At 44.9% G+C, this 27,829-nt stretch overlaps 1 protein-coding gene across 3 annotated transcripts in view; it reads left to right on the forward strand.

The window, feature by feature from the left end:
• The window catches only part of RCOR1 (REST corepressor 1), a 130,043-nt gene extending 102,937 nt beyond the window's left edge, over positions 1-27,106 (forward strand). Inside the window, exons 4-12 of one of the 3 annotated variants that reach the window (XM_077910687.1) lie at positions 59-111; positions 2,619-2,780; positions 3,485-3,603; positions 6,228-6,306; positions 9,126-9,320; positions 15,636-15,713; positions 15,941-15,998; positions 16,481-16,710; positions 24,769-27,106. In XM_077910687.1, coding sequence (XP_077766813.1) covers positions 59-111; positions 2,619-2,780; positions 3,485-3,603; positions 6,228-6,306; positions 9,126-9,320; positions 15,636-15,713; positions 15,941-15,998; positions 16,481-16,710; positions 24,769-24,783 — 989 coding nt within the window. In that variant the 3' untranslated portion in view covers positions 24,784-27,106. The other 2 variants (XM_077910685.1, XM_077910684.1) reach the window with 2 other exon arrangements.
• The last annotated feature ends 723 nt before the right edge of the window (positions 27,107-27,829 follow it).

Below are 27,829 nucleotides of genomic sequence, written 5' to 3' on the forward strand. Positions count from 1 at the left end.
CATAGACATTCCTTCCTGCCCCACAGTTTGTTTACTGGTCTCTTGTCTTGTTTTTCAGTAGATGAATACATTGCCATTGCTAAAGAGAAGCATGGGTACAACATGGAACAGGTAATGACATGGTTTCATTTTGTTGTTAAAAGTGGGTTTTTATTTAAAGGTGGGGGGTTGTAACTAACCTGTTAAATTGTGTTCTGTGTGTTGAGTAGCAGTGCAATTTTTTGGTGATCACCAGCAAATTAAAGCTCTAGTCTCATTTTCCTGCCTGACATGAGTATTAGGGGAACCTTTGATTTCAAAGACACTGGTGTATTTCTGCAGGTTTGTAGTATTTATGCCTCCTGTGGCTCAAGGTAGCTAGCTCCAGGATGCCAGATACTTGGGCATAGTGGTTCCCTATTTGAACATGTGGTTTGTTTGTCATTCATGTATTTTGAATGTTGTTCTTTTTTCCCTGACTCCGTGTTGTCACACTCACACCTAAGGTGTTTTCATATTAATTGTTTTGAATTACTTTCAGGTTGTAAAAATCTGACCAAGATTTTCTTTTAAAAATTGTTTGGAACCTATTAATGAGAAATATACAAGATTAATTTTGCTCCAGAAGTGCGATGATAATCTTATTTCAGCCTCATTTCTAATTACTATTTAAAAAAAAAAAAAAGCATATTAAGTTGGATTAGTGCTTGGGCATTGATGTAGATTTTACAGCCTGTAAGTTACTAGCAATTACCCTCATGACTGAGGGTACCACTAAGTTACATTATATAGAATTGGACTCTTTCTTTTAGCCTTGGCCTTTTAATTATTCCACCCTGGTAGAATTTGTCAGAAAAGCCAGTTACAGGGACTTCTGGGTGGTTTGTTAAGTGTCTACCTTGGGCTCAGGTCATGATCCCAAGATCCAGGGATTGAGCTCCATACTGGCCTCCTTGCTCATTGGGGAGTTTGCTTCTCCCTCTCACCCTGCTCATGCTCACTTACTTGCTCACTCTCTCTCAAATAAATAAATAAAATCTTTAAAAAATATATAAAAGAAAAGCCAATTACAATGAAACCATTCCAAAATCTTTCAAAGCAAGAGATATATGCTTTCTTTTTTTCCAATCCCTACTCATGTAGAACATCACCAATTTTTTAAGATTTTATTTTATTTTTTTAAAGATTTTATTTATTTATTCATGATAGACATAGGGGGAGAGAGAGGCAGAGATACAGGCAGAGGGAGAAGCAGGCTCCATGCAGGGAGCCCAATGCGGGACCCGATCCCGGGACTCCAGGATTGCGCCCCGGGCCAAAGGCAGGCGCTAAACCGCTGAGCCACCCAGGGATCCCAAGATTTTATTTTTAAGTAATCTCTGTACCCAGTGTGGGACTAGAACTCAAAACCCTGGTATCAAAAAAAAAAAAAAAAAAAAAAAACCCTGGTATCAAGAGTCTCATGCTCCACCTACTGAGCCAACCAGCGTCCAGAACATCACCAACATTTATTTATTTATTTATTTATTTATTTATTTATTTATTTATTTATTTATTTATTTATTTTTATGATAGTCACAGAGAGAGAGAGAGACAGTCAGAGACACAGGCAGAGGGAGAAGCAGGCTCCATTCACTGGGAGCCCGACGTGGGACTCGATCCCGGGTCTCCAGGATCACACCCTGGGCAAAAGGCAGACGCCAAACCGCTGCGCCACCCAGGGATCCCCCATCACCAACTTTTAATTCTATTTAGAAAGTGTAAAAACTATTGGGCAATTGGGGCAGCTGGCTGGCTCAGTCAAAAGGGTGTGCAACTCTTAATCTCAAGGTTATGAGGTCAAGCCCTCCATATTGGATGTTGGATATTTATTTACTTAAAAAATAAAACCTAAAAAAAATATTGGTAATTGCTAAATATAGTATGAATTTTTAAGGATTCTGGTCTTTAAAAGTATGATTATTCTCACTTTGGAGTTACAGGAAGTTTTCTCAGGAAAAAAAATTGCTGAATTATCTGTTTTTTCCAGTTTGTCCCTCACCCATTTGAATCCTTTCACCCTTCTGAGCTACCAAAAAACTATTTTTTGAGCTTTTCTGGCAAAAGAATAAAAACAAGTGCCTAAAATTTTTTTTTCAAAATTTATTTATTTTAGAGAGAGTTGGATGGAGGAGCATAGGGAGAGAGAGAGGCTTAAGCAGACTCCATCCTGAGCACAGAGCCTGACACAGGGCTTGATTTTACGGCCTTGAGAAACCAAGAATTGGCACTTTACCAACTGTGCCACCCAGGCACCCCCAACTAAGTGCTTCTATAGATTATTTTGTCCTATTGTATACAGAGGCATTCAAGTGTGGTCTTTTAAGAGCACAGATTCTAGAGCCACACTGCCTCTGTCATCTATCAGTATTGGACCATTGGCAAGGACTTAATTTCTCAGGGCCACCCTATTCTAATCTGAGAAGTGAGCATAATGGAACCTGTCTCACAGGAGTCAGCATGTTGGTGGGCGCAAATCCACGTCACTTGCATAGCAGTATTGTCTGCAGAGGAGCACATGCTCTTTTGCCAACCTCATTTCCATTTTAATGTTTCACTCACATCTTTGGTCTAAAATTTCACTTGTACTATTTTTCTAGGCTCTTGGGATGCTCTTTTGGCATAAGCATAATATTGAAAAGTCATTGGCTGATTTGCCCAACTTTACCCCCTTCCCAGATGAGTGGACTGTGGAAGATAAAGTCTTGTTTGAGCAAGCCTTTAGTTTTCATGGGAAAACTTTTCATAGAATCCAACAGATGGTAAGTAAATGAGACCACTGATTTTTCTTTTTTCCCTAGCCTCTCTCCACTGCACCCTACCCAAAGGATAGGGATATCATCCACAAGCATGAATATTCTCATTTTTAATAAAGCTGCCTTTATATAGAATAGTTCATGCTTGCTGTGGGGTAGATAAGAGGCTTCACGTTACAGGAGTGAAGCATTCCCTAGCACTCCCCAGCTTGATAGCAGCTGTCACACAAGCTCTCCGCCACCCTATCCCCATCTCTCTTATTGGGACTTCCCAGATTAGTCTGATGGAAAGCATCTTTGATGGTGGTTTGATTAAGTGAAGCATCTGCCTGGGGAAGGCTTGCTTATCTCTTATACTCTAGAAGGTTGTTTGGTGGACTCCTACCAGGAAAGCTGATGGTTACATGAGTGCTAAAATGAATTTTTAAAAAATAACCCAAGAGTTAGGATAGAAACCTGAGGTGAATACTTGGATTCATCTCAGACTGCCTTAGCGATCTTTTTTGGGCTGAGTGTCACTTCCAGGCCCTCTGCAGTGATTTGGAATGTATTGATGAGAGTTCTCTTTGAATGAATCTCTTTCTCAGAGAAAAGGGCTGTGACTTAGGACTTTTCTGGATGTGTGAGACCACCTTTATTAACTGTATCTAAGAGCACTTGATTTGTGAAGATTAGCTCTAAATCGAAACCAACTCAGTTTTTATGTTTAGCTTCCTGATAAATCTATAGCAAGTCTGGTGAAATTTTACTACTCCTGGAAGAAGACAAGGACTAAAACCAGTGTGATGGACCGCCATGCTCGGAAACAGAAGCGGGAGCGGGAGGAGAGGTCAGTGTCTCTGGAAGTGGTATCTCACCATGTTGGGGATCTTTTGGGTTACTAGAATTTCTAAGAGCTGATAGACATACAAAGGAAAGGCCGAGTAATTAATTTACTCCAGCGCCTTCCTGCTGGAGCCAGACATACACAGATACTCTTTCACTGATGCTCATGAGCTATGTTAATGCACGTTCTGTTCTGCAGGTATTTTTTCTTACCACTCTTTTCATGTAATCAGTAAGCGTCTTCCATTTGAATGAACAAACTTTCCCGCATATTCTTTCCTGCCCTTAAAGGGTGTTTCCTTTTAATAAGGAATCCATTATTTCCTAGGTTGAATTTTTTTAATATATATATATATAAATTTGTTTGACGTGTTTTAATGTCTGGTATGTTAAAAAATGACCGTACAGTTTAGATTTCCTTCATCCTTTTTTTTTGACGTGTTTTAATGTCTGGTATGTTAAAAAATGACCGTACAGTTTAGATTTCCTTCATCCTTTTTTTTTGACCATCTGTTTTGTGTATGAGAGTGAGAGAGAGAAACATATTATGATTTCTTCTTCATAAGTTGCTAGTTTTAAGGATAGCTTGATGAGTAGGCTGCATTATAGCCAACACTTCCTCAGTCTTATAAATGACACAGAGTAGTGGGAATTGTGCTGTACTCACATGTAGAGGCAAGTTTGAATGTCAACTTCAGAGGTTGTCCTGTGTGTTCATAGGTGAGTCCATTCAACACACTCCTTCCCCAAGTTTCCACTTCCTTGGCTCTAAAATGAAGAAGCTCAAAGTCCAGAAGGCAATGCATAGACATACTGGCTATAGGTGGCTTTTTATTTTATTTATTTATTTATTTATTTTTTAAGATTTATTTATTCATGAGAGACAGAGAGAGAGAGAGAGAGGGGCAGAGACATAGAGGGAGAAGCAGGCTCTTCGCAGGAAGCCCAATGCGGGACTTGATCCCAGATCCTGGGATCACGACCTGGGACCTAAGGCAGGCGCCTTGCTACTGAGCCACCCAGGCGTCCCATAGGTGGCTTTTTAAATCATGTTTTCCACATTTTTTGTAATGTTATCTTTAAAAATTAATAATACAAATAAGGTGAAGAAAGATGGACTATATGATCTCCATAGCCCCATCTCAGGAGAATGTTTTATGATTTTAAATAGAATAAGGTGAGAACAAATAGTATCTCTTTTGGAGAATTCAGATCCATGCGCCCATCTGTAAAATGGGGGCGGTGGTTGGAAGATCTGCAAAGCTCTCTCCAGCTGCAAGAGTCTGTAAAACTGTTGACCTTGATACATCTGCATGTTGTGTGGTCTGCAGCATCCATACTAATGGGTCTGCTTTTGGATCAATATGCTTATTAGTAATCAGAAGTGGCAAATACTACTGAATTTGTTTTGGGTGTTCGATACTTTTTTTTTTTTTTTTTTTTGGGTGTTCGATACTTTTGATTAAAAATTTTTATTTCCATTATATATTTGGTCTCATTTACTTTTCATAGAGTAAGTCTGTTACTACAGACAAGCATACTCTTACCAAGCTGAAATTAGAGTTAAATAGGTTGGGATTTGTTGTCCTTGAGTATGAAAAGGTAAGATCACCAGCTGACGCCTGTGTCCTCACTTCCCTGGTGCTTTTTCTTTGCATCAGCACCAAGCGTAGGGAGAGGGGCTGTGCTCCCACCTGCTGCAAGCACCTTCCCCGTTGTCTGGATGCAGACCAAGGAGTGCACACCACATGGTGTAGGACCTGAGAGATCGTTGGCAGTAATGGCAGGACCTGGGAAAGAGTTTCCTGAGCCCTGGGCTTGCTCTCCTCTGGCTCTTCTCAGCCAGAACCTCTCACCCCCTGAGGGGCTGCCAGGGTGGATGGGGAGAAGGGTAGCATCGCCACCTGGGTTGGATCCTGAGACAGTGGGGACATTGACATTTGAACACCTGACTGTTCTGCTGCCACCACTGTTGAGTTGGTCGAAACTGTGGGCATACTGGGGCCAGCTGCTCAACTTGTGTGAGTGAACCTTAGTTTTCATATTTTTTAAAGTAAATGTCCTAACTACTACAGAGTTCTTCTAAAAAATTAGTAATACGTGGAAGGCTGTAAACAAAAGCATTTGAAGTACCATGTCCATGTGAGTGTTCTTTTTTAAATTAACCTAATTTGAAATACCAGTCTATGCAGGCCACCCAGAAGGCCCTCTCATTCTCTCACTTGTGTAGAGTCATAAGTGTCTACTCGTGGAACTTGAAATGAAGTTTTACTTGTTGGGAACTTTGTTCTCAGAGCAGTGGGACTTGATTCTGGAGTAATCTGTTATGTCTCATGATCATGTCCTAGCCCACCACAGACTAATTATGGGGCAATGACATAAACATCTTAAGTTTGTTATTCTCAGTGGAGAGTTGTGAAAAAGCTTTTTAAATCTTTTAGACCAAGAGAACTATGGAATTGGTATTATTTTATGTGAATTGTAGAAATGTTTTTTTTTTATCTCAGCAGTCTGAAAACATACTAATTTTATATTAAATCTGTCATTAAATCAATTTATTGCTTATATTTGTATATTAAATAGAATTAGTACCAAGTAATCTTTCAGTAACTTGTTCTTGTCTTCCAGTGAGGATGAACTGGAAGAAACAAATGGAAATAACCCCATTGACATTGAGATTGATCAAAACAAGGAAAGCAAAAAGGAGGTATTTTTTTCCCTAGTATTGTTTAGGCAAATAAATTTTATTACTAGTTCCATAAATAAAACATTCCTCTTACTTATTCTATTTAATATATTAAGTACTATGTATAAGGCATCATGATAAAACTTTAAACAATACTAACTTTGCTTTATAGACCTTAGATTTTTATTTGCTGAGAAACAGGAATAAAAGAAGTGTTATCATTACTGAGTAAGGATTTTGTCCCCACTGGGCAGCCATCCTCACTGCCCTCCCTAAGCCACTAGCTCCAGGGGTCAATCAGCAGTGGGATGGTGCTGGTGAGGATTAATTATTTCTTTCAGCCCTCGGGGTGGCCAGTCCCAGGGGCCTGCACAGTGGTTCTGGAGGGGACTGTGAAGGGCAGGCAGGGACTCGGTGCACGTTGTCCTATTACTCAGAACCAACAGTGTGGGTCATATGACCTTGAGCCCCACACATGGTGACCTTTTAGTCTTTCACATCTTAAAAATCATTATGTCAGAGGATTCAAGAGGCCCATGAATTCCTACAATTGTATATGCCTTTGGTTTTGTATATTTATAACATTTATTATAAACTGTCCACTGAGAACGATGGGGTGTCCAGATGATCTTATTAGCCTTTTGAAATGGGGTGCAGCCTAAGGTTATTTTGTCCATTCAAAGTTGAATAACGCATGTGTGAGATCCCTGAAGGCTCTCCATGGAAACCCAAGGCTCCTTGGCACAAAATGGAAACCCCGCACCACATAGCAGCTGGTCCCTGGTGGGCTAACAATATAGTCTTTGGCCATTGGCACCCATCAGCCCCTTGGTTCAGGCTGGAGTATTGAATCCCAGTGTGGATATGACTTTTATATCTTCATACAAGTGTTCTTCTGAAGACAGATTCTATAGTTTCAGTAAAACCAGAGTTCTCTATCTCAGAAGGTTCTAAAGTATGAGAACAGCTGTTTTAGGCTGTTCTAAGAAAAACAAAAGTGTCTAGGCGTACCTAAACTTTAAAATCACTTCAGTAATACATGCTTTTCATAGGCAGAGTAGGAGATCTAGCTAAATAAAAAGGGGAAAATGACTCACAATATTATCACCCTTAATCACTATTAACATTTGGGTGACTTCTTCCAGATGACTTCCTGTGAAATGATACGCCTATATACATAATTCTGAATCTGTACTCACTTTTTAAAAAACAAAGTGAGATCTTAATGTGTATAATTTTTTATAACCTTTTAAGTTTACTTTTTCTTGAACAAGTTTTTATGTCAAGAAATATTTGTCAAATATTTGTGTATATAGCTGTATGTTAGTTTATCATGCCTGTATTTCATAATTCAGTTAAGTAATCTTAGGGGTTTGGTTTTCCCTTCTTGCTTTTTGCTATTACAAACAATGTTGAAATGCTGATTTCATGATTAAATGTTAGTACACTGAATTTTTTCTATTGGAACAAATTTCTGGAAGTTGAATTGTTGGGTCACTGTCTCCTGGTTACATTTTTTTAAGGCTTCTTTTGGTATATTGCTACATACCACCAAACTGAAAACTGGTAATTCTTTCTGGACAGCACTCGAGCCAGTGACTTATATGCATGCCCAAACAACAAGACCATTTTAATGGTTAGCTAAATTAGATTATTTGGGAAAAATCAAATTGTACCTACAATTTTTAGGAAGCTTTGTTTTGATGCATTGTTATTTTATTAGGCTCTTCAATGGAACATTTTAAATGAAAGAGGAAATGCTTGATTTTGCATTAATTTCTGTAATTCTTATTTCTATATAATAGCACAGTTTCTGATTAAAAGAAAAATGATTTATTTCTTAATTTCTTTACATACAAAAATGTTGTTAAAACACACATGGTCAATCGGTGATCTTAACAGCACAGTGCTATTACAGAATATAGTTTATTGCCAACTAATATTTTTATGTATTGTTTATGACCACTTGTTCAAGACCTCATTGGTACCATCATAGTTTACAGAATCTGCCTCCCTCAGTCTTTTAAAATATGAAGCAAAAAACCTGAATGTATTCTCAGATTCATCAGCAAATGTTAATACTCTAACAAGATGAGATTATAAACAGCTTCTTAAAATTGTTATCAGGAAGACAGTATCCTTTCCTGGCCAAGATTTTATTACATTTCATTTCCAGAGGTTTCAGTTTTAGAGAAAGCACTTTAAAAAATTAGCAGCAGTCATGCATTATAAAATGACAGCATATATTTTTGAGGCAAATTATACAGTTGTCCTAAAAGCTAAGTGTCATCCAAAAAAAGGTTTATAAAAAAGTCATAGTTACATATGGAAGTTTATATTTTAATAAACTTCTGAACAGATTTAAAGAATTTAAATGGATTTTTTAATATGTGAATCGGTTTTTTTCCTCTTTTCTGTGGTCCCAAATCCATCTATTTTGCTAAGAACTATTAGGATAAAATAGCTCCCCATTCATATATACAAAGCACACAGAAGAGAATACAGATCTTTTTTCTTCCTGTATTACTACAGGGAACTGAGCATGCTTATTGCCAGAGGCTTGAGTGATAGAAGATTGTGTTTATACAGGAGGGCAGTGGATTCTGCTTTGAAGTGTTTAGCCAAAATTCAATAGCCAGTGTTTTTGTTAACTGCCTGTTAGAGTTTATAGATGGTAATTACAATATGGCATGGTGTTTGTCTTCGATTGTTTACAGCCATGTTAAGAAAATATGCTTATTACTGTTCCTTTGGCATTTTAATGTTTTATTTTTTTATTTATTTTTATTTTTTATTTTAATGTTTTAGAATCTCATTTATCAAATATGTATATCATGCAGGTGCCCCCTACGGAGACAGTTCCTCAGATCAAAAAAGAGAAACATAGTACACAAGCTAAAAATAGAGCAAAAAGGAAACCTCCCAAAGGAATGTTTCTTTCTCAAGAAGATGTGGAGGCTGTTTCTGCCAACGCCACGGCCGCCACCACGGTGCTCAGGCAGCTAGACATGGAGTTGGTCTCGATCAAGCGGCAGGTACCGCGGGTCCTGTCCTGGGCGCGAGGGCTAACGGTGCTCCAGAGGCCTTTGTATGTTTCACACACCTAGCTGTGTGTGCTCTTCACAAATCTCTAAAGGGCATTTTGTTTCTCAGGAATTGGACAGAAGATCCTAGGTACTGATCCATTGATGTTTCTTAAATTAACTTTGAAATTGAAGATTTATATATATCTATATTATGTATAGTAGTATATAAATATATATCATATATATATGGTATATATATATATGGTGGATAGATAGATAGATAGTAATGGGATGTGTGTGTGTGTGTGTGTGATTTTCACAGTGTGAGCACACCCACCACACAGCCACCATCTGGATCAAGAAAAGAAATGTTGTCTCCCAAGCCCTGTTCATTTCCCCTTGTACTGCCTGTCCTCTGGGGACTCAACATTGCTTCCAATGCCTCATTAATGCCCCCTCACTCATTACCCACCTTCTCCAAGTAGCTAACCAGTGGTCTGACTTTTTAAACCACACATTACTTTTACCTACTTTTGGGTTTTATATAAACAAAATCATACAATGTGGTTTCTTTTATGCCCAGCAGTCATTCAACATAAGAGATCCGTCCAGGTGGTAGAGAGCCATAGATGTTGTTCTTTCTCATTGGGGTATAAATATCCTGCAACTTACCCATTATACTATTAGTAGAAATTTGGGTTGTTTCCCATTTTGAGCCATTAACAAGTAATACTGGTATGAATGTTTTTTTATATGACTCGGTCAGTTTTATATGCATCTTTGTTGGATATATGCCTACGAGTAGAATTGCTGGGTTATAGAGTATGCATATGTCCAGCATTTTCTTTTTTCTTTTGTCTCTTCTCTCCCCCCTCCCTAACTCCATCCCTCTCTTCCCCCTTCCCTCTTTGCTCCTCTCTTTTCTTTCCTTCGGGGAGGCGAGTGTGTGCAGAGGAAGAGGGAAAGAGAGTCCCGACATGGGGCTCGATCTCACAACCTTGAGATCATGACCTGAGCCAAAATCAAGAGCCGGATGCTTAACTGTCGAGCATTTTCAAAAAAAATTCCAAACAGTGTTCTAGAGTGGTTATATCAGTTATGTGAGTTTGGTTACATTACATTAAGGCTTAAAACTAATTGTAGCACTTTTGACATTTGGGGCTGGATGATTCCTTGTCATGAGGAGTTGTCCTATGTATTGTTAAGATGTTTAGCAGCTACTCTGGCCTTTACCTAATTGATACCAGTAGCACCTTGCCCCCATCAGTTGTGACAACAGAAGTGTCCTCAGGCATTGCCTAATTATACCCCCTTGGGCGTGGGGCAAAATTATTTCCTCCTTCCCATTCTGAGGCTTGCCTTTTCACTCTTTTAATGGTTCATCTTTTGGTGAAATTTTTAATTTTAAAGTAGTCCTCTCATTCTTATCTTTAACGGTTAGTGCTCTTAAGTTTTGTCAAGAACCTTTCCTAAGGTTATAAGGATATTGTCTCATGCTATCCTCAAAGTGTTGTTTTGCCCTTCACATGTTGATCTTCACTCTGTCTGGAAATGTTCTTCCGTGTATGCTGTTACATGTAGGGTTGATACTTGTGTTTGCAGGTGGATAGCTAGTTAACAGCACTGTTAATTGAAGACTATCCTTTTCTTACCTCAGTGCATTGTGACCTTTGTTCTAAATCCAGTGTCCATAGATGATCTGCTTTGGGGTTCTCTTGTTATTCCGTCCTGTGTGTCCATTCCTCACTGATACTATCCTTCCTTAATTATATGTATGTTACACATCTTAGTATCTCTGGTCTTAGATGGTAAGTCCTCCAAGATTGTCTGTCCTGGCCTTTTGTGTTTCTATATAAAATTTAGATTTACCTTCTCAGTTTCCAGAAAAATAATTACGGAATTTTTATTGGGATTGTATTGAATCTCTAGATCAAAATAGAGAGTTAAACTGGAGAACTAACCGGGACTCCTGAATGTGATCTCTCCCCCCCAACACAGATCTGTCATTCCTCTCGGTGTTGTGCCATTTCTGTGTCCAGGGCTTTGTCAGAGTTATCCCTAGATGTCTGGTATGTTATGATGCTCTTGGAAATGATCTTGTTTTTAAAATTCATCCTGGGCAGCCTGGGTGGCTCAGGGGTTAAGCACCTGCCTTCAGCCCAGGGTGTGATCCTGGAGACCAGGGATGGAGTCCCACGTGGGGCTCCCTGCATGGAGCCTGCTTCTCCCTCTGCCTGTGTCTCTGCCTCTCTCTCTGTCTCTCTGTCTAATGAATAAATAAAATCTTTAAAAAATAAATAAATAAAATTAATCCTTTTCTAATTATTTGTGCCTTGTACAAGGAATGGCTCATCATTTGAATCTGATTTTACACAGTACATTTAAACTGCAAATTCAACTGAGTAGCCTAATGTCCTGTCCTTAGTGTTCCGCCCCTCCCCCCATCCGTCTCTCTCTGGAATTCAAGGCAAATTGTGAACTGATGGTTTACTTTTAGTTTTTGCTGCTTTGACTTGTTGATCTTGATGGTTCCTTGGGAGGTTAAATCGAGACCAATCATCATTTCCTAGATGGGAAGAAGGGGCTGTGACCCGGGTCTGTCCCCTTGGGTCGGGTGGCAGCGCAGAACAGGACCAAGTGTGCCCTGTGCAATCAGAGGATTGGCTTCTAGTCTTGGCTGCTGGCACAGCTGCATCCTAATCTTAGGAGAATCACTTAATCTTTCTGGGCCTCTTTTCAAATGAGATTAATCCTTGCCTGCCTGATCTTACAGGCTATCTGAGGCTGCTGCGGGAGAGAGCATTTTAAGCTCTGTTTGTGCTGGAAGAGCTCTCTGATTGGGGCTGCGAGCTCCCACATGCATTTTCATCTTCCTCTATAAGGGGACTTTCCCCCTCCGCTGAGCGAGTTCCCAGCGCTTGCCGTTCAGCATTAATACATGGAGGAAAGAAAATGAGGCCTCTGCTCCCATGGAGGTGTGATTGGCGCTACAGTCAGATAGATAAAACAGTCTTTGGTTTCACAGCCAGGGTCAGGAGCAGGAATTTTTTATTGGAAGGTAGCTGCTTGAATAGAGAGGGCTTACGTCTCCTCACTGAGAGAGGTTGTTTACCCCCTGCAGCCTGACGGAGCTGCTGCCAGAGGCCTTCGCTGACTCCACGGCAGCCGGTCACTGTCCGGACATCTTTGCTGGGTGCCTCCATCCATGTGTGGGGGCGGCTCAGGGAAGGGCTCACGTGAATACGGCAGAAAACCCGACTAACAGCAGCTTAAACAATTCAGGATTTGTTCTTATCAGCGGCCCAGTCCCAGCGCCAGTGCCTGCTGGCATTAGCCCGTCTGCTCAGTGGTGTGCTTGAGGACCCCAGATGCATCCACATGTTCTCCTCTGCCATTCTGCGTCTACCAGCTTTGCACCCTGCTAGTTGTCTCACGTTGGAAGCTTCAGAAGCCATTTTGTAGCCTTCACATCTGCGTCCAGGGCAGCCAAGGAGACTCAGGAGGCGGAGCTAACCCATCCGCCGTTACCTTAGCAGGAACTCCTTTACTTTGTGCATGCCAGAGCTTTTGCACAGCAGCTCCTCCTAGCTCCGAGGGAGACACCCACCTCTGGGCACCTGGCGTGTTAGGTCTTTGAGTTGAGGAGACAGTCATACAATCAAGTAGAAGAATAAGGTCATGCACAGCTGGGAGATCTAAGTGAGGCACCAGTCTATTTTGTGTGTTTTCCTTACGAGCTGAGTTCCTTTATAGCCTGTTTCTTCTGCAGCTTGTTGCCACTCTGGCTTCTTTTCCACTTGGCATGATGTTGGCAACTAAGCCCTATTCTTACTCCAAGGGTAGACACTGAGTATTACTAATAAGGAAAATACATTAGGACGAGAGATGAAGGTTAATGAGAAATTTTTTTTTAAGATTTATTTATTTATTCATTCAAAGTGAGCCAGAGAGAGGCAGAGACACAGGCAGAGGGAGAAGCAGGCTCCATGCAGGAAGCCCGACGTGGGATTCGATCCCGGGTCTCCAGGATCACACCCCGGGCTACAGGCGGCACTAAACCGCTGCGCCACCGGGGCTGCCCGGTTAATGAGAATTTAGAGCTAACTTTTAGTTTAGAATTTGTGGAGGTTTTGCCATGTAGCTACTTGTTTCCTCTCTATACTGCTTTATTGATTTTAAAGAGAAAATGCCTGTGGTAAATAGGTTGGTCTAACTTAGAAAATGCACGTTACCTAATCACAGTGCAGTATATACCCAGTTTTATTACATAGGTGAACAAGCTGGAGCAAACGGAAAAGCTAGCAAATGTCTAGCATATTTGACAGAAGTGCTAGGAGGCTGAAGTTCTAGATTGCGGACTTTAGAGAATTCGCTAATTCCCTGTCAATGAGTTTCTAGGCCTAAAGAGAGTTCAGTGAACATAATCCTGAACATCTGACATTTTATGTGTCGGTACCTAAGAGCTCTGAGCAAGAGTCTGAGACCATGCTGTTTGATAGGGTATCCAGTAGACATGCACTGTCATGTAAGTTCAAGTTTGGATTAGAATAGAAGAAATTAAAAGTTCGATTCCTTCATTGCATAAGCCACATTTCAAGTGCTTAGTAGCAACGTGTGGCTGATGGCTCTCATGTCAGGTAGCACAGCTTCAGGATGTTGCTGAAACAGATAGTGCTGGTCTGAGAGCTTGGCATCACTTTCCCAAGAACTTACTGTGACTAAATTTCTGGTACCAGTTTCTTTTATTCTGACTTGTACCTTTTCAGAAATAAACTAAAGCAAATTTCAGTAAATCGGGGTCCTCAGTTTTAATTTTACTATAGAGTAAATATTATGCACATTTCCTTTTTTTTTTTTTTTTTCAGTTACGTCTGTGTTCTGATTTGACAAAAAGATTTGGCGTGGGCTGTACTTCCGGTAGGCTTTAAGGCCCTTACTAGTGGCAAACAGGCTGACTTTCTGGTCCTTTACAATGGTAGTCTTATTTACTGGGCCACCAGCCCCCTGTACATCTCTACTCCCTTTTAAGCCTTTTAGAAGAAGTAAAACATAGGAAATGCAAAATTGGAATTCTATGAAATGTTAAGTACTTGAAATTTTCGTCTAAGTATAAAAAGATTTTTAGAAAGAATTATTAAAGAGTCTATGAGACCATGCCCTTCACCCCTGTCTCCACTAGTCTCCCTTCCCTTCCCTACCTCTTACAGTCCTGCTTTTCTTTATCTTAATAGGGTTGCAGCTTTCAAGGGCACCTTCTGCTCATGAGGGTCTTTGATGTTTTATTTGGGAAAATGAATGTTTCTCTCCTTGCCTTTTTTTTTCTTGCTTTTTAAAAAAAGTTTGTATTCATTTATTAATGAGAGACAGAGAGAGAGAGAGGTAGAAACACAGGCAGAAGGAGAAGCAGGCTCCCTGCAGGGAGCCCAATGTGGGACTAGATCCCAGGACTCTGGGATCATGACCTGAGCCACTCCTCTTGCTTGCTTTATTTTTGCCCATGGGATTATTCAGAAGGGAAAAATCCAGGGTCAGAATACCCCCTGGTGCTTGGCCCAGAAATGTGTCTGCAGGTAGAGCTGACAAGAAAGGACCCCTTCTCAAGACCCGGCTCACTCTGGAATCCGTGCAGGAGTCAGAAACAGCCACAGATTGATGCAGTTGCTTGGTATTGTGTCTTTCTTTTGATTAGGTAGGGGCATTGAAAGATTAGGTACATTGAATCCAAATAATAATGTAGAAGAGATAATTTGTGAGAAAATGAAAAATTACCGTGGATCACCATTAGGCTTGTGGAAACTGACATACTGCTTTCTTTTCTCCTTAAAGAAGGCTGCCCTGTGGGCTCTGGCCCTGGGTAGTGCTCAGACCGGACCGTGCTCGGGGCTCTGGGAGGCTGCTTGCAGTCCTGCTGTAGAGCCTGGGCCTCTTCCCTTCTGCCTGCACTCTGCCTCCTCCACGGCTTGAGCTCAGTTCTGTGTGGTAGGAAGCCCAGCCTGGCTGCGTTTTTGTCAGACTCCAGATATAGGACTTAGGATGACCTGTTACGAAATTATGAATTAGGACTTGCATACAGGAGCCCTTTCAGCACCATGCCCTCCTTGTTGTCCCTTGTCTGCTGCTCTAAGCAAGTCAATTAAAGAATCTAGTTAGATGCTCTGAAAGAATACCGTAGGGACCTCAAATCTTGGCTACCATACAGGTCAGGTATTTCTTTGTTCTTGGGTTTTTGTTTCTCTCTCTTTTTTTTTTTGGTTCTGTTTTCTTTTCATACCTTCATAAAAGTTTTTCATTTTTAAAATTAAAATATTTTCTTCTTTCTCTTAGATTCAGAATATTAAGCAGACAAACAGTGCTCTTAAAGAAAAACTTGACGGTGGAATAGAACCATATCGGCTTCCTGAGGTAGGATTATGTTGACATCATCTTAGAAGTCATGACCAAGTTGTATGCACTTAAGAATTTAATATCTATGTAATATATCTCCATCCCATAGAAAGAAAGGCATAGACACAATTTTTAAAACCTAGTTGATATTGAAATTCTGATAGGAGAAAAAATAAGATTAGCTTTTGTAAAGATATATTCACCTGTAAATGCATTAAGCTCATGTAACTCATTCGTATGTGCAGGTCATTCAGAAATGTAATGCACGTTGGACCACGGAAGAGCAGCTTCTTGCGGTACAAGGTATGAGGAGTCCTCTCTGTGGGCTGGGGGCTATGGCAGCCTTTAGGGAAAGTCCTGCCTCATCCACTCTCACTCCACCACTTGTGGGAGTGTGTTGGGTTCTGATTGGTTAGAAAGTATAAAAATACTCCAAAAGCAGCAGATTATCAAGAGTTTTATGGTTAGAGGTGTTCTAGACCTGGGGATCCTGAAAAGAAGAATGTGGAATGTCCACAGCCGCTGGCTGGGTGTCTGTAGGTATCTTGGGACATGTGATGGAAGGTGCAGATTTCTGGATGCCAGGGTCCTACTGGACTTGTTGGATTAGTCCTCTACGAGATGCAGCTACACTGCTGTGTTTTCCCACTGGTGTAATACACTGAGATAGTGCCTGCTGTTATAAGTCCCTTAGGTTTTCTTATCCAGATAAAGTCTCAGTCATGTGGGTTTTTAAAAGTTGTTTTCCTCCTGTATTGACAAACAATGCTTTCTTCCATCCTTAGCCATCAGGAAGTATGGCCGAGATTTTCAGGCAATCTCAGACGTGATTGGGAACAAATCAGTGGTACAAGTGAAAAATTTCTTTGTAAATTATCGGCGCCGCTTCAACATAGATGAAGTTTTACAAGAATGGGAAGCAGAACATGGTAAAGAAGAGACCAATGGGCCCAGTAGCCAGAAACCTATCAAGTCCCCAGATAATTCTATCAAGATGCCTGAAGAGGAAGACGAGGTAAATCTGAAAAAATGGGATCACTTGCCGGGTCCATGCTTGATACTTACTTTATTATTCTCTGATGGCCTTGCTCCACTGTGGAAATATGTTTAGCGCTCAGCCCCATCAATGACTTGACTTTTACCTATAAATACCATAATATATATGTTGATACTCGTTAGTTTTTGGTCATTAGGTATATTACTCACATTTTAATTCCTGTATAGATTCTTAGTTCCATCCTGGTTTCCTCCAGCTACAAGATATTCACATTACCAACATTTCCTTAGATCAAGTAAGAACTCAGCCATAAAGTTGGAAGTGCCTTGAGCCATGTCAGTGAAGCTTGGTCACATAAAATGGGTTATCATCTCAGTGGGAGGTTAATGAACTTCTTGGTGAATCGGCACAGCTAGCCAACCAGGAGTTCCTGGGTCTGCCTCTTCTGTCCCAAATCATCCAGGCTTTGATGCTGTTTGGGGCTAATGGCTTTAAATATCGATGGGGACAATTCTAGGTTCTCTGGTTGGCTGGACCTTCCAGCCTGGTGGCTGACATTCCTGGCAGTCTCCAGGATAGCTGCACTGATGTCATCAGCTATCTCAGCACAGCGTAGGCAGCCAGATTCCTGCAGTTGCACGACCCCACCTATGACCTCCCTGCTTCCTGGGACAGGGCTACCTGCTATTTCCCCATCTAGCCTGGCCAGCCCTGCTCCATACTTACCCCTCTTCTACAGAGGAGGAGAATGGGGCGAGGCAGAGCGAAAAGTTCATTGCCAGTCCCTTGACAAATATTTGAGTGTGTTCATTGACATGGAACTCCAAGGTTTAATTGAGCTTTACAGGAAAAGTCACTTTCTCATCAGAGCGTCTCCCAGACCATGCAGGAATGATTTGAAATTACCTATTTTGTATTGTCTGTGCTCTGCCTTTGCTCTAAGAAGGCTGGTTATAGAAGCAGCTGAGGCCCCCTCCTGACCTGAGCACACAGTGCCTCCCCTGCGCAGCATGTTGCAGGTGGAGCACTCCATGCCTATGCGCCAGTTTGAAGGGCCGAGAGGCACATCTGTCAGAAGGTGTTAAAACATACTCTTTTTTTTTTTTTTAAAGATTTTATTTATTTATTCATGAGAGACACAGAGAAAGAGGCAGACACACAGGCAGAGGGAGAAGCAGGCTCCATGCAGGGAGCCCGACATGGGACTCAATCCCAGGATGCTGGGATCACATCCTGAGCCAAAGGCAGATAGATGCTCAGCCACCGAGCGACCCAGGTGCCCCTGAAACATACTCCTTTAGACTCTTTAGAGCTTTCTACCAGAAAACCTTTGTAATGAGTATACAGAATTTATATTAACAGTGTGAGTGGTTTCCCCAGCCACAGCCATGCATGGCCCAGCCTGAGACCATGGAACACAGCAGCATGTGAGCAGAGACAAGATGGCATCTTTTAGCAGGGATGCTTGTCCTGGTGCCAGTTGCCACTTTACAACAAATGAACTTCCCTGATGTCCTGGACTTAACTTAGGAAGCATCAAAAGATGAGAATTACCAGAGAAGGAACTTTAGAATTTGCAGGAATGACAGCTTTCTTCCATGTGTGTTTCCCAGCTTTAGTCTTAGGAAGTAGAAATAATAGGAAACTGGTTCCCTTCCCTCTTCAGTTAATCAAAGTGGGTGTTGGCAGGGTTAGCATAAAATTGTGGTCGTAAATTTGGGACCAGGGGCCATCACCAATGGGATGGGATGTTAGTGGTTTTCGCATATAGTTTCCTCCTGTTTCTTAGGTCTGGTTCATTCACTGACAGTTATGTTTCTTCCCTCCTAGTCCAGGAGGGCCATTCTTCATGGTCTACTCACCATGGTGATTGCACATCAAAGTACCTGTGAGAACTCTCTTCCCCGTCTCTGGTAGCATTGGCTCATAAACGCTGCATTTCCCACCAGGCAGCACGTCTTCATTTCTCTCAGGTTGTTGATCTTCCATGTATCTGTTTGCCCAGCCCTCCCTTCAAAACCAATGCCAGGACCCTGATCTCTCTTCAACGTATGATATTTGTGTTTGTCTCTAAACATTTTCACCTCTTCAGTCATTTAAATCCCTGCCCTCACATACTTTATTTCCTTTTCTTTGGTCCCTCCCCCTCCCGCCTTTTTAAAAAGATCTTATTTGAGAGAGAGTGTATACAAGCATGTGGGGGGCAGCAGAGGCAGAGGGAGAAGCAGGCTCCCCACTGAGCAGGGAGCCCTTCATGGGGACCCCGGGATCATGACCTGAGCCGAAGGCAAACGCTTCACCCGGGCAACACGATCCCTTTTTTTATGCTCCTTGTAGCACCAGCCTTCCTACTGCACCACCCTGCTTCTCTCTTCTCCATGTTAGTTTGCAAAAGGAGATCAAATCTGTAAGGACCAGCTCTTCTCTGTGTCCGTGAGGGGCCTAGGGAGCTTATTAGGATGCTGGTTGTCTAGTCAGTGCCCAGAACTGGTGCTCTCATCATTTCTCATTCTTGTGTCTCCTGTGGAATCCAGCAGTTAAGGAAGACTCCTGCTAGTGTCCTGTCCACCCCTTCTGCCCTCAGGTTTTGTGTTAAATGTAGCACATACAGGGAGGTAGACATTAGAATGGTCAAATGTCTCATAACATGATGGCCTATTGGCCGTAGGCTTTTTTCTTTCAGAGCTGAGAAGGGAAGGCAGCCCACAGGTTTTGAGATGTTGAGATTCTGAGCTCTCTGAGGTGGACAAGGATGCAGTACAGAGCAGAAGTGGGTGGGTGTCAGAAAGGGTGAGGGGGATGCCAAACAGGACTGGCTTGGAGGTAGAGTCCCCCTTGACGTCACAGAATGACTTGAGTTGTGTTCCTGCTGAGGAGAAATTTCCTGACCTAACAGCTGTTCTCATAAATTGTGGTGTTGCCTAAAGGAACCACTGTTTTTAGATTTGGGATTCAAGGCCCAGGGGTTTCCCTAGCAATGAGAGAGCATGAGTATAGCAATGAGCACAAAGGCACCTTGTAACCTTCTGGTTTGGGTCCAAGAGTCTGTTTTAGTTAAGAAATGCCTTCGAGGCTTTTAAAGATCTTTCCATCTTAGCTCTCCTGTTTGTCCCTGTGTCCCAGCGCAGGCCAGTGGCTGTTGGCTGAGTGGGATGGGTGCCGAGGCCTCCCCTCCAGCCGGTGCTGACACGCCTGCGTGCCGCCTTTGGCCACACGCTGTGCTGACATGCCCTTTCCAGCGATTTTCTCTAATCCTGTGAAGTAGACGTCATTATTGTGTCTATTCTGCAGATGAGGAAACAGAAACTGGAAAAGAAATAACTCATCCAAGGATCCACATCTAGAAAGTGGCAGAGCTAGGATTCGAGCCTGAGACGTCTGGCCATGGAGGCCGCCCTCTTACGCTGCCCCGCTGCCTGCTGTGCCCAGGCCCTGCCCTTGGGAACACGCATGTCTGCAGGATAGATGGGCGGGCCGTACCCCCTCTCGCCACACAGGAAGTGGCAGTCTGTGTTGTACCTGCTCTTTGATCTTTTTTTTTTTTTTTCCTTCTTCTTCTTCTTGCCTCAGGCTGCTTCTGTTCTTGACGTCAGATACGCATCTGCTTCATGAGAAACTCTGGTAGCTTTGAGCACTTGGTATGGACGACTGTGTTCTCCAGGATATCAGGTATTACAGGACATCACCTAGCCATCTGCATCACATCTCTGTGGACAAGCAGCTATTACCAAAAAGGCATACACTTCAGTCCTGTGCTCCATCTGCCTTAATTCTGTGCTCGTTCCTCCATGTTGGCGCCACTTCCCCGAGAGCCCCATTGCATCTCTCACACTCTGCCCAAGTGCTGGGGAGTCTCGTGGCCTGCACGCCTCCTGACTCTGGGGACCTGTCCCCAGTCGAAGCTCCTGAGCCCCACCAATGGCAGCTCTGCCCAGTCAGCAGCTTCAAACAGGTAGTCAACTTGGAAGGCACGACTCTGTTCCTGCATGGCCTGCAACTTCTACTTTGTGCATAATGTAATTTTCAGAGTGACTGTGACCCTGTTGGCCTTTTAGAAAGTTTCTCTTGTTCTTTCCTGAGGCATCCACCTAAGTGATATCATGCTTCTTTGGAAATCCCAGTATATTGGCAGACTGCATTATAACCTCCATTGTGCCAAACATCCCGAGACAGCTCACGTTTCCCCAGACGCTGGGTGTAATTATGGTTTGTAAATTTAGCTGGCTTAAATCTCACCCTTCTCCTTCCCAAGCGGTAGAAAGCTCATTCACAGCAACTGTCCTTGGACACTAGCTTAAAGGAACATGGACCTCAACACTTTCTGCCTTCAGCTTTCAGCATTGTAATCCCAGGACGGGTGTGCCACCCTGTCTTTTCCGGATACCCCCACCCCACCATCCAACTCCAAGAGATGCGGTCCATACCACTGTACCTGGTGCTTGTGCATTGGAATTGGTGCCTTCTCCTTTTGGCAACCATGTTATCAACCCTTTTTCTGTTTTAGTGTCTTATTTCTTCTTTAAAGTTTATTGCTTGCCAAAGATAACATCACTGAGATTAGGAGACAGGGGAGAAATTGCTGCAGATTCTGACAGAGTGCAGATTTTAAATGTCAGGTTAGCTCAATAAAGGGTATTAGAATAGCTGGTGATGATTTTATAAAAGCTACACATTGTTTGTTCCCCCTTCTGTTGGTATGACTGGCCTTCTACATGTCACTCCATATAGCTTTTTTTTGTCCTTTTTCCCCCCCTTTTGTCATGTACTGATGTCCTTTCTCTTTTAATATTATAGTACAGGACAGAGAAGTGGTCAGTTTATTGGCTCTAGTAAGACCAAGATGAAACCATGTACAAAGTGGTCTGTAATGCCTTTTGGTTGGACTGGGAACAAGTAAATGTTTCTAATAAATGTTCTGAGATTTCCAGAATCACTTATTCTCATCTGAGACTGTGGCCCCACTGCGGGGCTGAGGGATAGACTGTCAGACTGCGTTCCCGTGTAGCCTGTGTCCCGCCCACGGACAGTCCAGCCTGCACTAAATATGTTGAAGGAACTGTTGTTGTTGTTTTGCATCATTTAAATATTTTTCCTGCTTTCAATACCAAAAAGAAAAAAAAAATGCAGATGCTTTAAGGCACAAACAGAATTCTTAAGAATTTAAAATATGCAATTAAAATTTGATGTGTTTTGACTCCCAAGCACCTTGCTTCTCCCCCCCCCCCCCCCCTTTTAAGTTAGCTGATTATCTCTTTAGGAAGAGGGTCAGCTAGAAACCTATGCTGTTTGGAATTGTGTGTTTTTAGAAATCTGGAGAAAGGTCATTCACACGGGGAGTAAACGGGAGTTTCCCGACTTTTTGTCATCTTGTCCCTTCACGGGGTGTCTGTGGGTCAGGGAAGAGTGTGTGAAGAACAGCATCAGATGAGGCGAGAGGCAGTCTCAGCTTGCTGCTCCTACCTAGACGGGGGTAGCATAATAACACTAGTCATGCCGTAGGGTTTGGTTTTGCTTGTATCCTAAGCCTGCTATGTAATCAGAAAATGGCAGGAAAAACGTGGAGAGGAGGTGGCATAAGTTTTGCACATCGCTCACAGGGGCACTAGGCAAGAACCGAGGCCGTAGGTTCTCTTTGCTTCTCCTTCCTCTTAGTGGAAGCAGCAGGCAGTTTGCTGCAGTGGGTCTCGTGCTGCCAGGACATCTGTTCCTCTCTGCACGCCTGGGCTGCTTTCCTGGAGAATGGCTCCCTCCTGGCGATGCCTGAAAGCGCGATGCTAGTTCCTGGGGAGCGTGGCAGGCGCAGCAGCAGTGCCAGGCCTCTGTGTGTCCTCTGCACCATCCCCTTCGTGCTTGCCCCGTCCTGAGGAGTCACTGCGCCCGTACACCTGGCAGACCCCAGCAGCCTGGTCCTGGCTTTCTCTACACGGGAAAGGGGCAGCGTTGTTGTCATGCGCCAGAAGGAAGAAAGATGGTTGTCTTTGCCTGACTCCTCCGTTGTAGTCTCAAGCATAAGGTAGCACTGTGTTTTAAACTGTTTCATTACACTGTTGTTGCAATGATGTTGTAAATGCAAGAAATCACTGAGCTTTAAAAGCTGAGTGATTGATCTTATTTATGTGAAGCCCCTTTTTTACATATCAAGACTTCGGTGCATCAGCAGGTCGTGTTTGGATGTGTAAGGGTCCGCAGTGACAACTGCTTCGGATGCAATGTTCACTTAAGCTTTGTCTTCTTAAAAATTGATCAATGTGAATGTCATAATTATATATATATTTTTGTGGAAAATTTCTCCTAAGTATAAGTTATTGTGCAAAATATAGTACCATTGAAGCAAATGATAGTTTAACTTTTAGTTTAGAAATCCTAAAAGATATAAATTGTATTGCATATGCATTAAAAGTTTGTTTTATTTAATTTTATGTAGGTGTGTAAAGTGTTAGGTAAAAATTGTTTCCACTTATCCATTTAAACACCTTGTTACTTGAATATTGTGTTGACTGGTCTGAAACCGTGATCGATCCTGTAACATAGCTCGCGAGCCGAGCCCGGAAGGCCGCGCCTCTGTTGTGCTGAGATCGCGGTGGCTCCGGTCGGGCGCTGGTGTCCGCGGGAGCCGGCGCTTAGCGTGACACACCCACTGCGTAGTCCGGGTGCACTTGTACCCACCGGGACACCCATTCCTCAAAATGGCTTTTGCTAGTTTTTAACCTGTAAGACCCTTCGCTGGTCAGCAACCTCCCAAATCAAAAGATGAAAAGGAACAAATTCTTGCGTTTTACAAGCTTACTGCGGTGGACTAATTAAGCAGTTGTTTTCTGTGTATAAAGGTTCCCTCAGATACCACACACCACTATACGTGTGCTCATTGTCACTTTAAATTTCAACTATGCCCTATTTTTGTCTTTCTGAATATCAGATGTACTATTGGTATAATTGCATACCAAAAATAAGCCAAACAGTGCATTACACTAACTGGATCCCTGCTTAACGGAGCAAAGGAAAGCCGGAGCCAGCTCACACGAGAGCCTCGTTTCCTCTCTCGTCCAGCCTGTGTCTAAGCCCAGTGACCAGGATCCGAGCTTTCAGTATCAAGTGAAACTTGGCTTCACGTTGACTCAAGGTAGTTAGCTAATCTGAATCTAGTGATCTTGTGCAATGCTCAAAAGCAAACCCTCTCCCCGCCCCTCCCGGGATCCCTGCGGCTTCCCCTCCTTCCAGTAAAGCACAATTGCAGCAATGTTACAATTCAGAAGAAGGAAGGTCAGTAGAGTCTATGCATGTCGTGTGATAATGAGTGTTTACAGTCACCTTCTCCGAAAACTAAAATTTATACTGGAGTGGATAGTATTCCATTATGTAGACCTATCAACTTTGCTAAGTGCTTTTTAGATTGCTTAAAAATTTTTCAAGATTTTAAAAGATGTATAAGGTTAAGTTTGCAAATATAATGGAAATGCTGTATATCTTTTGAAGTGATAAAATCCACGTTGGAATTTTAAAGAAAATATGTTGTAATAATGCTGTTGTAAGTACTATTTTAATGTCTCTTTCTGCCTGTTTTCTATATCAGCACACTCATTGTGGTGAATGTTCATAGCATTATAATTGCTTAGCCATTGAATGATAACATTTGTTAGTGGAGATCGAAAAAATTTATTTGTGAAATTCTGCAGAATTCATTTTTCTATTTCTAATATTTGCTGAAGTTAAATAAAAAATTTTCAAGCCATTGATGTAATAAAATACAAGACAGAACCATCTTCTGCACAGTTCACTTCCCACCAGAGCAGTGCCCCGCCCTAACAGATAGCGGGCTTTTGCGTTGGGCCTTGGGGTCTGGGGTCTGGGCATGTGCACCCCCAGAGCCACACCCCGCGGAGGCAGCGGGGCACCTTGTGTTCTGAGCCTCTAGCTCTCCTCCAACTGCCTTTCTAAAACATTTTAACAGACGCAACAGCTTATGGTTGCAACCAAGTTGAGGTATGTGAATTCATAAAAGTGGCAGCGGTCAGGGGCTTAAATCTCAGGTTCAGTGACAGGACCTTTTTCCCCCATTAGTGGTTTTTCTCTTTTCAGCGTGACCAGGCTTGACACCTGGATGCTGCCCTGCGCGGCCCTGGACCGTGGCGGTGAGGAGGCGGGCCGCCGCCTTGTCACCTCTGGGCAGCCGAGAGTGGATGCGGCTCTGACCCCAGCAGCTCCGAGCGGTATGACGGACGCTCTCCGCCCCACCGGCCGCTTCTGCGGGCTTCTCTGCAGCCAGAACGCAGGATCTGGCCAGAGAACTGCCGCCAGGACCTGACGTCCATGGCCCACGTTGCCTCGGCGCGGTGACCGCGGAGGGGGTCCCTCTCTGTGTCCGGGGCCGGGGGGGCGGGCACAGGACGCCCGGGAGAGGTCCTCGCCAGGCCGAGGGCAGCCAGTGTGCCGTCACCACCCTCGGTGTCACAGGGTGGGTGATGCCTGAGTGGCACCCAGGAGGGGCGACAGAGGACCCCCCCGTGGGACCTGCAGAAGTGATGCACGGCACCGACAGCACCCAGGCTGTCCTGCCAGGAGGAGGAGGAAGGGACACTGGTGTCCCCGCTGGCGTCTGCCAGGATGGGGGCCAAACGGGCCGCCTGGGCTTGGCCTCCGTGGCCTCAGTGGAGTGACCAGCACTGAGGGTGCCAAGGGGCGGGCTTCTAGAGGCTGGGGGGTGTGCGGGGAGACCCAGCACGGGCCCCCCCGAGGGTGCTAGAGGGAGCAGGGCCTCCCCTGCCCCGGTCTCAGCCGGGCTGCAGCAGGTGGAGCCCACCGGGGGTGCAGGGCTGTGGGTGGGGGGGCCACCCCGGTGGGCCACACTGGGAACAGCTGCCAGGGCCCCGGCACTTGTGGTTCCGCGCTCCTGTCCCCTGGAGTCCCGCTCCGAGTCCCACCCTCCTCACGCCCTCGGCGCACATGTGTCGTCCCCACTGGACAGTTCCTGTCGGGGGGAGCGACCCCAAGAGCACTTAGCGACCTGTATCTGGGGAAGGGGTACGGCGGCACCACCCCTCCTGGAGGCCACCCCGCTGCTCGCAAGCGCCCGGACCTCTGTGCCCCGCGCTGATCCCCTGGAGCTCACGACCCCCGGACCCTTCCAGGTGGCCCAGTTTCTTTCCTTCTCGGCAGTTAAGCCCACGCTCGTTGACCCTGCGGCTGCGTCGTGCTTGGAGCCCCCTTGGGGGCCGGGCGAGCTCGCGGGCAACCCTGACGGACCCTGGTCCGTCCCCCAAGGACGCCTCCCAGAAGCGGCCCCTTCCTCTGGGCCTTCCCCCGGCCGCTCTCGCACCAAGCTCCGCCCGTGTCCCCAGTGCCTCAGAGTGGCCCGTCCTGGGCCCTTCCTGCCCCTTCTCCCAAGTCCTTGGTGTCTGCACGGCTGTCACCGCGTCAGAAAGCCCGGCGTCCGCGGCCTCTGGGCCCCCTCCTCGCGCCCCCATCACTACTGCCAGCCCGGCCACAGCTCGGGCCCTTTCCGGCCACTCCTCCTGTCCCACCATCCCTCCTCCCTCTCCCCTGCTCCTCGTTCCACGGCCGTAATCGGGGCTCTTGCCTGCTTAGAACAGTCTGTCATCTAGAGACCTGGGCCCTGTGTTGTGAGCGTGACGTTCCTGCACCAGGGTCGCTGTCCGTGCTCTTCTCTGCCGCCTCCCCCACCTGCCACTGCCCCCCACGTGCACTTCTCTGCACTTGGCTCTTGGTACTGGACTATCAAAAAAACGGCTTAAAGTGGGTATTTTATTCTTTGAAATCAGCGATGCAGGTGGCAAGGAAGGTGGTGTCGCCCACGGGCAGCCTCCGGGCTCTCGTGCGAATCACCGTCTGTGTGCAAGGAACACACCACATCCCGCTTTCTCCACCTGATGCACACGGGTATAAAGTCGCCCCGTCCCGCTGTTGGCTTCATGGTGGCCTGGATGTGACTGTGGGACTCACCTGTACTGGCATCAGCGGGCGGGCGGAGTTCGCGCGTTGCGTGGACAGACCAGGGCGACCGCAGCACATTCCCCACACGCCAGAGCAGGTGCAGAACAGATGTCAAGGGTTGGACTTTCTGGGTCAAAAGACCTGTTGATGTCACACCAGACACAGACCCTAATCGCCTCCCAGAGACGACGCAGCAGCTTCTCCCTGCACTCCTGTCGCCCTTGTGCTCTCCCAACACTGGGGTGACCAAGCACCTGACTGAGGTGTTTGCGGAGCAATTCGGGGCCCCAGGTTGTCTGCGCAGGCGCCGGCGCCCTCTAACCTCCCGCTCGCCGTGGGCCCACGGAGGAGCTCTGCCCGAGGGGTCTGGCGATTCTCCTGCGGGGACGACCCTGTACGATGAGCTCTTTCGCACACGGTGGCTCCTGGCACTTCATCGATTGAAAATAAATTTGGCAACAACTGAGTCTTACATGGTGGATAATCGTGTAGCAAATTGTGATTTTTAGTAATAATTGATTTACTGAAGATTGCCTTGCCCCCCAGGACAAAATATGCATTCTCTGGTTTACTGCTCACAGCAGCCTTCGGGCAGGGACCAGCCTCCCTGTTTCCCAGGACAGGCCGAGGCTGGCGCAGTTGGGCCTAGACGGGCCGCAGCGGCTCCACTCCACCGGGCGGCCTCTCTAGGATCCAGGCTGCGGGCTCCAGTCCTCGCTCGGGGATGGCACCTGCTGCGATCGCAGTCACTCCCCCAGCCCCGCAGGCCCGGCCCCTCACCCCAAAGCCAGGGCGACACCATTCAGAGGGTGGCGGGGAGCTGGGCTCGTGCACAGAAACTTCGGTCTTGCCGGGATGCTTGGTGGGAGACGCCTGATGAGCGGCCGGTCCTTTCATTCTGCCGAGACAGGCCTTAGTGGCATGGGCACCGCTGGCCCCTCGCTCTTCCCGCCGTCGGTCCCCGCCTCGTCCCACCCCCAGACCAGCGGTCACCCCGTGGTTTGGGGCACCTACCCCAACCGTGCATCTGCTTGCGTGTTCACCTGCCGCTCACCGGCACATGGTTCTTGCAGTTAGCATGTTCCGATTCAGTAAAACAAACAACCAGTTTTCTTCTACACGCACTGTTCTAGATGGCCAGCGACCACCGGCGGTCCCCTGCCAGAGAGCCCTGCCACAGCGTTCGGAG

Source organism: Canis aureus, chromosome 9, assembly GCF_053574225.1.
Source record: "Canis aureus isolate CA01 chromosome 9, VMU_Caureus_v.1.0, whole genome shotgun sequence".
Lineage (NCBI taxonomy): Eukaryota > Metazoa > Chordata > Mammalia > Carnivora > Canidae > Canis > Canis aureus.